Raw genomic sequence first — 12,779 nt, 5'->3', positions numbered from 1 at the left:
CCGATCACGGTCCCGCAGCATGAGCCGTGAACGCGACCGTGACCGTCGCAGCCGCAGTGGATCCCGCGATCGCCGCTAGGGCACGGGAAGTACGATGAGGACGACTTTCCGCCAGACTACTTGAAGTAATTATATTTGAGTAACATCTTTTTAAACACACGCTATACATGTAAAACAGTGACGAAGAAGATGAAATAAAGTTCAAATCTCAACAAAAATTGAAAAAAAAAAAAATGTAATTTCACACAGTAGACCAGTTAGATCAATTTTTTGTTCGAATGGAAGTTTTCTCGGATTCAGGCAAGGAGTCGTTCATCTTTTATTTGTAGAATTATATCGATAGAGATAGACAAAACCACATTTAGTAGTTTATAAGGCCGAAATACATTTAAAGAAATATTGTATGTATGTAGAAGTCACACACACGTTTCTACTTTCAAGTTCAGTGTCAGTAGTAGGCAGGACTCGGTCTCGTATGGGTGCGTTAGGACTTTTATCGGAGCAGAAGTATGAATTCGTAGGTATCTCCCAGAAGTTCGACACAAGAGAAAAGGAGTCTTAGGATCCTTTGGATTACGGAAATGTAAATGTATTTTTAGTTTTTTCAAGTTACATATAAATAAAGTGAGATAAAATAAATTGTACAAGTTGAAGGAGGAACGGCCTTTTATCACATCGAAAGAAAGAGTCCATAAACTGCAACAACTCTACACTCAAAGGGTGTCGTTCACCTGAATTTCGTCATCCTCGTTTTGGTAACCCGGTTCCATGCCGATACGACCGTTGGCCCGGGTTGCATTGACCTCCTCCATGTCTTCGTCGTCCTCATCCGAGTTGTCCGAGTCGTCGCTTTCGTCGTTTGCTGAAAAAATAAGTATGCTGTTTTGTAGTTATTGAACAGTAGAATCGACATCTTTCAAAACAATCATTCAGACCACATTATCAAAAAATGTCTTCAAGAAATAACTAGTCAGGGGAGGGAGGGTATCTAAAACTGTCTAATTTTGCGTTACGTAATATTTGAATGAACCCACGGATTTGATGAACCCTAAGACAATCATTTTAATCAAATCTTATGCGAACGCTGTCTGAATGAATATTGGATGCAACGCGAAGGCAACACAGTTACGCTGAACATATGCATCAATCTTGGCATCAATATTTAGCGTAACCAGTTTTTTAAAGAAGAAAATCAGCGAGGGCACCCTGATTATCACTAACCTTGTTTAAAAGGTTAACGATACAGTTTTGTTACCGCTAGTTTGCAATCGCTTGTTCCCAACAAATCGTAGAGTACACTGCATCTGCATAAGTTTATGCGGATGTCGGAGTGTTGTTGGTAAATGTTCTTTTTTTGGCATAGGGGTTCACGCATTGGTGCGTGGAAGCCAGGCGTAAAGGCTTTACTTATGTCGTTTTCGTTTTTGCGGCAGTGCTACACCGTTTCGTGCTACACTTGTCGCTGAATAAACGAACGTTTTCGGTGCAGTTGCATTGGTGTGCGTGTATAAACACCAAAATATTGACAACTTTGCAAACGCTGATTGGTGTGCACCTGCTACACTCCCGATTTTTTAAGTGCTACACTATCATGCGCGGTGCAGATAAAGTGCTGCACCGGTGTAGCACGAAAATCAAAAACGAACAAGAGACGAACCAGCCAAGGGCTGAAAGTCTCTCTAATAAAGACAAATCAATCAATCAAAAAACGAACACTTTCGGTGCAAAAGTGCTACACCGGTGTAGCACCACCGCAAAAAACGAAAACGACATTAGTGATAGATTGTGTGAAGATTACTGTGAAGCGGCACAGTTTGCTTGGTTGCATAACGTGTAGGCATGGTAGATTTACACTGTGCTGCGAAAGTTGGAAGAGAGGAAAACGGCATTTTTCAATCCGTTTCTAGTTCTAGCGATGGCTATGAGTATACGCTTATGTACATATTTGCAGAGAAGAGAGTAAAGAGAAAGTAGGAGGAAAGGGACTAGCCAGGGATTGCATATGAATCAGAAGCGATGGCAACTAGACCACCAAACTCGTTTTCAATCATCGTCCTAAAACTTAAATGTTGTAAATCTCAGGTTCTGCTACATGGAATGTTTTGAAAACTTAAGCGTTTGTAATTGTAATTTGTAATTTGTTGTTTTATTGTAAACGATAACCTTTTAGTTTTTTTTTTGAATAAACAATCGACTAAATTTTTAGTTAGATCAGTCCACTGCAAGTTGGAAATTACATCCACACAGTTTCGAATGATGACGAAAGATAACTGAGTGAACAACCCCTGAGTTCGCATATTTTTTTTCTTACCGTCTTCATCCTCCGAGTCCATGTTATCATTGTGCTCGTTCACATGCTTTCCGATCGGAACCAAATCCGATCCAACTTGTTGGATTCGATTTATCTGAAACGACGTTGCATATGGTCATTATAGCAACTTCATAATATTAATATTATAATATATTATAGTGAGATTACAACGAAATTTAAAGAATATGGATATTGAACCCTGTTCGAGTAATATGTAACACATACCCATTCTGAATTCTCGTTTTCCATGGCGTTCACTTCGGCGTCCTCGTCGCAGCATTCGTCCACCGCGAACCACAAACTGTTGGCCACGGCTGGCCGCAGCGATGGGAAGAACGGAAGCATTTTTACAGGACAATTTCTTGATTTTATAAGCAGTTTGTTCGTTGGAAATTGTCGCCGCGAAGGGATCGATAACTTGATTTGAATCGCAGAATCGCAGTTTGTAAACAAAACCGTGACATTCGACTGACAGCATGCGCATGCTGTCGTTACGCGGAAGGGGTAGGAATGTGAAGTTGTACCCCGGTGCTGAAAGTTTTTATACACGGCGAACGAAAATCATATACACAGAACCAGAATTGAACCCAAAATCATATCGACTCTTCTGCCCCTCAGGAAAAATCTTCATTTCTGGCGTTCGTTTTGAATAGGTCGTGCAAGGGGACGGCATCCTATTTTTTCACTATGGAGTTTGACAGGTTGGATTGTGCCTCCTTACGTGGAGCATAAATTTATGCTCCAGCCAAAATATTCACCAACACAATCATGAAATTTGAATGTTTACCTTTTTACGAGGGATATTGGTGCAAAACGCTTGCATCAGATTAGATCTCATAAAAGTGTTGATCATGAAAAAGGAGCATATTTAATAATTTTCAATTTGAGAGTGTCAATGTTTAGGTGAAGTTCTTACAGAGAGTGGGAATTGTTTGTGAAAAAACACACAACACTTCTTTTCGCAAACATTGTTCGCCAAAGTGCGTTTTTCCTTATTTTCTCCCGCTGCTGTATTGAGTGAATGTTGGTATTAGTGAGCTCTGGTTGTGCATGATAAGCGGCAACAAAATCAGATCACCATAGCATCCCCGTGAGGTCGTGTGTTTGCTGTGATTCCTATATTCATACGACCTATTGAAATCGAACACCAGATTTGGTTCATGTGCGAACCTGCATGGATTTTTGCAATGCCCAAGTAATCACCAATGCGAGGTACAGCGGCCGTTCGCTCGTTGCAAAATGTTTACTTTGCAACGAGCGAATGCCATTCGCTAATTGCAACGTCACTTTGACACTAAAGTGCATCGAAATGCACTGACAGCATGACTGACAGCACGAATTTGGCACATGCTTGCTTTTTAGTTGCAAAAACTTATCAAATTTTGCAATTAGCGGACTTGCAACTAAAAAGCGTTGCAAACCCCATTTGATTTGACTTTTCGTTTCAGTTCCGTTAGGATTCGGAATAAGGCAACGCTTTATTGTTTCTTGAGCGATTCCTTGCCTGAATTTTCCACGCATCGAGATAGGCCAAGAAATTTCTTGTGATCAGCGTACTACCCATAAGCCGTAAAAATGGCATTAGGTTCTATAGTTGAATAAAAAACATGATTAACAGAGCTGATTAGAACTAAACGCTGTAATAGAACTGCTCAGGAGCCGCTGTTGGCGAAATATTCGGCTAATATACGGCCAACTTTAACCTTCTGTACCGAGTCTCTGGACACAGACAAACAGACGTAACACTTGCGAAATTTCCATCGACCACGCTTTTAACGATCATTTTAAATTTTCATAGTTGTGACTTTCACAACCAGAGGCGCGCGCATCGTTTTTCTATGCGTTTGACGTTTCACACTAGCGCCTTCTGTTGACGATATTGCACAACACAGTGCTTCGTGCAACTTTTCCACCAGGTGATGGTAGTGTGAACTGGGCAATGGATTTCCATGAAAATCGTTCAAGGTGTTACGCCTGTTTGTCTGTGCTCTGGAGATGAAAACTGTCAAAATGGGACAAAGAAAAAAATAAAAAAAAGATTTGTTTATCTGCTGTTCTGTTCTCGCATGCGCTCTTAACCAGAGTTGTGCAGTTTCAGGATGGTCAATGTCGAATGACACTCGCTCTAACCATCACTTCATACGACAAACGCAGTCCATCAAAACATAATCGATTCACGCAAAAGCCACTTAAGCCAACCCTCGTTCAATGCAGAGTCAACCACATCCAACAGCAGCGATCGTCTCTTGTTTTCGAACCACACGATGAAACACCGAAGCGGGTTTTTGTTCTACGCTTTGCATTCTATTCATAGGGCGTGCTATGTTTGTGTTTGCTGCGCCATGCAATACTACTTAACAAATTGACCTTCATCCTGGCATTTTCAGACGAGAGTCACCCAGCAGTGAGTGACATAGCTCTGCGTCGGAACGACGGTTAAGAAGCGTTCGGCTACTCAAGAGATTTGCAGAGAAAGAGCCTGGCGGCGGCAGCCACCGTATCAATGCGTTCGTCTCGAATGTGTTCGATAGCAACATAGAGACGGTCGGCTGTAGCGTTGATGGAGGAAGAAGGGCAATGTTGATGTTGCGGCTTTTTTGTGTTATGATGGTGATAATGCACAAGACTGCTCTTAACTGATATTTTTTTTGCTGCTGGATCCAGATTCCGGGTGATGTCCTCGAGGTTTCTCTTCGTCGATTGTCGTCGCTGTTGCCGTCTGCTATATCAGCGCAACATGGATTTGGCTCTGCATAGTACAGTATTTGAACCAATCCAAAATTTGAAAATGCATTATTATGGATTTGGTTGAAATTCAAAAAACTTTTTTTGAGAAAAATATTTTTGATAATCGTGGGTTGTTTACAACATACATCGGAAGTGATGAATATGATAGTGCATCATTGAAAGCACACAGCGCACTACACCCGGTACTGAAACAAAGTGTCGCTAGTCGAAAAGTGTCGCTAGTCAAAACGTCGCTATTCGGTTTGGTGCTGGCGCCATAATATAATGTTGTGGCCCATGATGGGCCGCCCATCAGACATGATACAATTTGAAATAGACTAAGAAGCTGACCGAATCCAAAGGACGAATGATAAATATATTAATCTTTATTGAAAGAGATTTGCAGCACAGTTCTTGGCTGGATCATTTCTGAAGAAAGCTTGATAAATTGATGATATTGTTGAAGCGGAGTTTAAATTTGAGGAATAGCCAATCGGTGGCGTTGAAGAAGAAGAGAGATTCAACTTGGGATTTGAGCTAGGGTTTGTTTTTATTGAAACGGTTACTTAAAGAGGTTTTACCAGGCCCCTGGCAGGAATGAATTTTAGCGTAGCCAACATCTAACCGCTTTATACTCATATTCGTGTAAATTGAAACGAGCGTGTAATCAACAAACTCTGCTTTGTTTAATGTTTTGAGCCACACACGAAATGCACCTTCACATTGGATGTTTGCTGGGTTGCTTTATTCAACTAATAGCGTGCTTCTCTTCCCGTACATTAATATAAAAGCGAGTTTGAAGTGTTTTGTGATCATTTGAGATGCAAAAATTGATTTTAAAAATTGATCATCAAACCTAAATAAACGTTAAACAAAAAGTTGTTGATGTTTTCGCATCTGACAGTGGGCCCAGGACATCCTGTCTACCATAATTCCAATGCATTGATATAGGCCGTGTCAGGGGCCTGGGTTTTACCGAGAGTCCAGATATAGTCACAATCTTCGGGAGAACAGAACTCCGTATCTCATTCTGAATGGTAAATGTAATGCTTCTGCCTGCCAGTAACATTCTATTAAGCTCAATTTCATCCAAAACTTATCATTTATCAGCTTTTCTGTTGTTGTTATCGGTGTCCGATGGAAATCTATTTTGATTGACATAAATGTCATGAGTGCTAGGCCGTTTAACAGCACTGACAGGTACTGTATTCGGCTCAAGAGCACAAGGCTAAAAAGCACTACAAGATAACATTATACAACAATATACGGCCTAGTCTAGTGCTTACAATACTTAGTGCCTTTAAATGTAAATTCATGTAAGAAATCAAAGAAAAGTTTTATCAGCGCATTTTGGTGATACATCTCTGAGAAGAAGTTGTTGAGAGTCGACCCCGCTGTGCTGTCAAAAAATTTCAGACTCAGTGAACTCAATGTTCATCGGTGCACTCGTCTATGGGGTTTGGTTCATGACAGTAATTCATTGATTCTTGGCATTCATTGGTTGCCATTGGTTCATGGCAGTAATTCATTGATTCTCCACATACTATCAATGAATTACTGCCAACTGTTGTTTTCATTAAAATGATGACAGAAGCTTCAATGGAATCCATTCCCAAGACTCATACTTTTCAGTAGTTTCTTCAATGAAATGGCGACAAACACATCTAAAGGTCCAATCTAAAGCCTGTATCCGCAATAATCGGGACACAGAAATATAGCTGTAACTCTGCAATAGATACATTAAAATTGCTCAAACTTTGTTTAATAACATCTTAAGATGTGTTCATTTCACCTACAAAATTTCATGTGAATCGGTGCAGTACTTTTTGTTGTAGCAACGAAAGAGAAATATGTGCGCCATTGAATTTTGTACAGCCCCTAGTTTTGCTGGTCAGCGCTGTAACTTTTGAATTTGGCAAAGGAAATGGTTGAACACAAACATCTCAATCTACATTTATTGCATTGGCAAAATTTCAAGAAAATCGATGCACTATCAACAATTTTATAGTCGAAACATGTATTGGGACTGAACGTGATTTTAGCCCCTCAGACAGCACTTAGTCAGCACTCTTTATTGTTTCGATTGTACTATTGAAAGTACTATACCAATAATCATCAAATTTTGCAGGCATGATATACACATAATCAACTAGCTTCTGTGAAAATTTCATGAAAATTGGCAAAGAAATTCAAAAGTTATGAATAGGCAAAAATCGTACATGAAAAATACGAAAAATTTTCAATAACACTTATCCCTATAAACACCAGTAGCTTTCAAACCAATTGGTCAAAGTTGATGAAATTTTGCAAAAAAGTGTCTCTATAAGTATAATAACTGCTCACGAAATTTCATAATTATTATCACAGAACTTTGAACTGTAGCGTAAAAGAATCATCTATTATGCGAATGAAAATTGGTCATGATTGTACAAAATGCTAAAAACCACGTCTGTTTGTTTTTCATCCACAGTTAAAAGTAATGATGAAGTAAGTATGAAATTTTGTGGGGTGGAGAACCTCTAGAAGGAATACTTCTCTTTGCGATACTCATAGGCGCCAACTTGTGACGTAGTTGGGGGGGGGGGGGGGGGCGAAACTCTCCAAAATTGAACGAAATTCATCTTTTTTCACCTCAATGCACTAGTTTTCACGTAAATATGCCTAAACTAGATGAACTGCGTCGAAATATTCCGAATTTGATTGGTTTTGAGAGGCCTCGCCCCCCCAACTACGTCACAAGTTGGCGCGTATGGCGATACTCCTTTGGCAACACATGCATATTGCAACACGCCTCTTAGAAGGGCAGCCAACCGTTTAAGCTAAGTTTCTAGATCCCAAGTATAGCGCTCAAATAAAATCCCTCCTTTTTCCGCAAGTAATTTTGACAACTGATCCATATGGGGTTGATGAAGGGATTTATAAATGCTTGCAAGGACTTGGCCAGGTGTGTGGAGCTGAGTGAATCTATGACATTGTAAATAGTAGCGACATCAGCAATGTCAATGGATATATACAACTTTGCAACTCCATCCAAGATTTGTGCAAGTATTCATGCTATGCTATGCTATGCTCAAAGCAATCATCCGATATAGTTAATTTGGCGCTCAAATGAAGGGTTAAGTAGAACATGAACATGCTTGAATCTATCATGACAATAAATGAGCTGTCAAATCATCAACAATAAGTATTGGAGAGGTTTCTGATGGACTCCCATCGTCGTCGTATTTGGAGAAATTTCTTAAGCATCACCTTATAACATTGTTAGAAAAACTTGAAGAACTCCTGGACAAATTGTTCGAAAAACTATTGTAAGAACTCTATAGATCAATAATGTAACTCTCAGGCGAACTACCACTACTGAAATTATCAAAGTTATTTATAGAAGTGTCATGGTCTTCTGCAGCGATATTTTCGATCACCTGGCAATCGTTTGACTCATTTGTTCAGAAACCTAATATTGAAATGTGGTGTTCGGCAAAGTTGTAGATATGGCGTCCTTGGTGATAATTGTAGGAAAAACACTAATCTACAACTTTGCCGAAGACCATGACGCTCGAAAGCTTTGCATAAAATCTTCAGATATTTTTTGTTTTGTTTTGAAATCAAAGCATTGTTAACTACTATATGCCTGTTCCAATTGGCGAATTAAAACTATTTTTTACTTAAATTTGACAGTTCGACACTTAAACTTGACAGTTCTCCTAAGGAAATAATTAGCGAACTGTAAAGTTTAAGTGAAAATTAATTTTAATTCTCCAATTGGAACAGACCCTTAATAGACAACCCTTAGTGCGAACGGATGTGAAATTACCACTGTGCTCAATAAACTTATCCAGACAAGATCACTTTTTCTCATTAAATGTTTTCCTTCTTTTACTCTTTTCTGCTTTTAATTTTTACATCGTTCGTACAGAAGGGGACTTGTATCTTAACTATACGTTTTAATCTTTGATCAAACATGGGGAAATTTTGTGACTGTGTGTGTTGAGATTTCTGTGTTTTAATTGATTTTAAATACCTTTTCTTTCTTTTGTTTCGTTTAGAGATTTTTGTTTTATTGGTACATCACTTTTGTTTGGTTTCAGTTTGTCGGCTGTTCAAGTCCGTATGAAGTTGATCATCAATATTAACTTCTTTTCTCGATCAGCCTAGATAGCTGTGTAGTGTCGGTAGCGATTGTCTCAATTGGCTAAGAATAACACTACGGACCGCCTGTTCCGGTGGTAAGAATCCACCAACAGGTGACCCCTAATTCATGGTGTGATGCGGCTTTATGCTTACCGTGCCTAGGAATGAATGGCTAGGGGGGTCTAATAAAAACCTAACCGCTAACGGAGCCTGTGGAGTACCAGGGCGCCCTCCACAGTATGTAGCCCTTACTGCGCTAACCGGAGCAATGGTGCAGTGGACCTTGTGTTTCTCCGAGACAATCAGCTGCCCTTCTTTAGTCTCACTTGAGGCTAAATAAGGGCGGGATTATGAAGATGTTGTTAATTAGTTTAAATTTTCACCTATATGGTTTCGCATTATGCGATTTACACAGTGTATTCTGTGTATCCTCGCCTTTGGCGTTTTCCAATCGATACCGATTTGGTTTTATTGTTGCTGTTCTTTGTTGTGCTGCTGTTGCGAAGAGTTTAATCTTACCTAGTTTGGGTAGTGGCTACGGTTAGGATAGCTCAGATCAATCTTCAGCATAAAAGAACAGCAACGATCAATCTTTGCAGACTTATGCAAAATGGTACAGCCCAAGTGGCCTTGGTACAAGAACCTTACTTTCGTAAGGGAAATTTCTATCTAGGAAACCTTGTGAATCCGGTGTTTGCCACTTTCAGTAAACATGAAATGGCAAACTCGCGTGTCATGCCTCGAGCCTGTGTGCTTGTCAACAACGCAATAGTTGCTACACTCATCTCTGAACTAACCACCAGAGATGTATGTGCTATCACAATTGATGTATCTGTTGGAAACCTCAACAGGAAATACGTCTATTGTTCTGTGTATTTACCACATGATGAACCATCCCCTACGGATGCTTTCAAACAAGTCATCGCATACTGCACTTCAAAAGGCCTTCCGCTAATTGTTGGCAGTGATGCTAATGCTCACCATATCATCTGGGGCAGCTCAGACATTAACTTGAGAGGCTCCAGTTTGATGGAGTACTTAAGTAGTACAGATCTTGCATTACTTAACATAGGCAACCGCCCAACCTTCATGGTATCTGCTAGAGAGGAAGTGTTAGATATAACGCTTTGCTCTAGCAGAATTAGTCACGAGCTGACCAATTGGCATGTGTCAGATGAAGAATCTTTATCTGACCATCGCTATATCTTTTTTTGAACATTTAAATGTTACTTCGCAAACATTGCGTTTCAGGAATCCTCGGTCAACAAACTGGGATCTTTATACTGATTTGGTTGCAGCCAAATTTCATGGATATTCACCATCCATTGACACTCCAAGTGATTTAGATGATGCCGTTGATACTACAACGACCTTCATCATGGAAGCTTTTGAAGAAGCATGCCCTCTACGGTCTGTGAAGATCTCAAGAGGAACCCCTTGGTGGAACTCTGATCTGGCGAAACTCAGGAAACAATGTAGAAAGAGTTGGAACAGACGACGTTCGGCTTGTTCGGAGGCTTTTAGGTCGGCTCGCAAGGCCTACAGGAAAGCTATCCGGTCTGCTGAACGATCCGGCTGGAAAAACCTTTGTACAAATGTTTCCAGCTTGAGTGAAGTCAGTCGGTTAAACAAAATCCTTGCGAAATCTAAGGATTTCCGGGTGAACGAACTTCGTTTGCCAAATGGCGATCTGACTTCCTCTGATGAGGAAGTTCTGGAATGCTTATTCAGCACACACTTCCCTGGATGTGTGGATATTACATCTTCGGATGATCCTGATGTCTTTTCTTGTAGTTATGATTCTTTAGCTTCGGCTCGGAGTATTGTAACTATAGAATCGATTGAGTGGGCTCTTAATAGCTTTGCTCCTTTCAAATCTCCTGGGGCAGATGGGATTTATCCTATTTTGCTTCAGAAGGGATTTGATTATTTCAAACATGTTTTGAAAAAACTACTTGTTTGCAGTTTTGCTACAGGGTATATTCCCAAATCCTGGAGGGATATTACTGTAAAGTTTATTCCGAAAGTGGGTCGTGCGTCGTATGAAGAAGCAAAGAGTTTCAGACCTATCAGTTTGACCTCTTTTCTTCTGAAATGCTTAGAACGCATTGTGGATCATCATATCCGTGATGTTCATCTGGCCAACGTGCCTCTTCATGTGAACCAACATGCCTACCAATCTGGTAAGTCCACTGTGACTCTTTTACACAAGGTTGTTTACGATATCGAGAAAGCATTCGCTCAAAAGCAATCTTGTTTGGGTGTTTTCTTAGATATCGAGGGTGCCTTTGACAACGTGCCTTTCGATGCCATATTGGAAGCCGCACGGAGTCATGGTATATCTCCAATGATTTCCAATTGGATTCACCAAATGCTCAAAAACCGATATCTCTTCTCGACATTGCGTCTAGCAGGGATTAGGAAATTGAGTGTTTGTGGATGCCCCCAAGGGGGAGTCTTATCACCGCTTTTGTGGAATCTCGTAGCAGATACGCTATTGAGGCAACTCAATAATAGCGGTTTTCCTACTTATGGTTTTGCCGACGACTACCTAACATTGTTAGTTGGTATGTGCATCAGCACCCTTTTCGACCTGATGCAAAATGCCCTTCAGCTAGTTGAGGGTTGGTGTCGCCAATATGGCCTTTCGGTTAATCCGAGTAAAACATCTATTGTTCTTTTCACGGAAAGGCGAAACCGTAATGGCGTTCGACCTTTGCGTCTCTTTGATTCTGAAATCGATGTGACTGAACAGGTAAAGTACGTTGGAGTCATTCTTGATTCCAAGCTTTCCTGGACACCTTACATTGAGCTCAGAATCAAGAAAGCTTGTATGGCCTTCGGGCAATGCCGGCGTACTTTTGGTACAACTTGGGGTCTAAAACCCAAGTATATCAAATGGATTTACACAACTGTGGTTCGGCCAATATTGGCTTATGGATGTCTTGTGTGGTGGCAAAAGGGTGAAGTGAGAACGGTCCAATCAAAATTAGGCCATCTCCAAAGGATGTGCTTAATGGCGATGTCTGGAGCGTTCTCTTCAACTCCTACGGCAGCGCTAGAAGTTCTCTTTGACGTTGCCCCACTACACATTCATCTCAAACAAGAAGCCCTTTCTTGCACTTACCGGTTACGGGTACTCGGTCTACTAGAGGAAACTCCTGTGAACCGCAGTTCAACACACACCTCGTTGTTTCCACTTTTGGTGAATTGGGACAAAATTGTCCTTGCTCCAAGTGATCTTACAATTGCTTGTAATTTTCCATATAGGACATTTTCCACGAAATTCCCTTCCCGGGAAGAGTGGACATCTGGTTATCTGGAAAGAAGTATTTCAGACGGCATCGTATGTTATACTGATGGCTCCCTTCTCGAAGGTCGAGCAGGTGCTGGTGTTTATTCTCGTGAGCTAAGGCTGTATCAGTCTTATTCACTTGGTAGACACTGTACCGTTTTTCAGGCCGAAATCTTTGCTCTTATGTGCGGAGTGCAATCAGCACTTCAGCAGCACGTAATGGGCAAAGTAATATACTTCTGTTCAGATAGCCAGGCTGCTATTAAAGCAAAGTGGACTTTGATTAAAGCACTTGCTTCGGCCAACTCCAGGTCGAAG

General features: G+C 40.6%; 2 protein-coding genes across 2 annotated transcripts; one reads left to right on the top strand and one right to left on the bottom strand.

Moving 5' to 3' along the window:
- LOC134287413 (RNA-binding protein 1-like) lies at positions 1 to 653 on the top strand (the record flags this gene model as incomplete). Its single annotated transcript, XM_062849208.1, is given in 1 exon segment — positions 1 to 653. A coding segment is annotated over 1 exon segment (79 nt), but the record flags the coding sequence as incomplete, so codon positions are not given.
- On the bottom strand, positions 565 to 2,754 carry LOC109418955 (anaphase-promoting complex subunit 15). The gene is made up of 3 exons (XM_019693176.3): positions 2,537 to 2,754; positions 2,312 to 2,405; positions 565 to 862 (listed from the first exon to the last, which is right to left on the bottom strand). Exons 1-3 carry the CDS (start codon positions 2,654 to 2,656, stop codon positions 714 to 716), a joined length of 363 nt encoding a protein of 120 aa, XP_019548721.1. The 5' UTR covers positions 2,657 to 2,754; the 3' UTR covers positions 565 to 713.
- Between the last annotated feature and the right edge of the window lie 10,025 nt (positions 2,755 to 12,779).

The sequence above is a fragment of the Aedes albopictus genome, chromosome 2, assembly GCF_035046485.1.
Source record: "Aedes albopictus strain Foshan chromosome 2, AalbF5, whole genome shotgun sequence".
NCBI classification, from domain to species: domain Eukaryota; kingdom Metazoa; phylum Arthropoda; class Insecta; order Diptera; family Culicidae; genus Aedes; species Aedes albopictus.
Note: the sequence above shows the minus strand (reverse complement) of the source record. Positions and strands in the feature narration are given on the sequence as shown.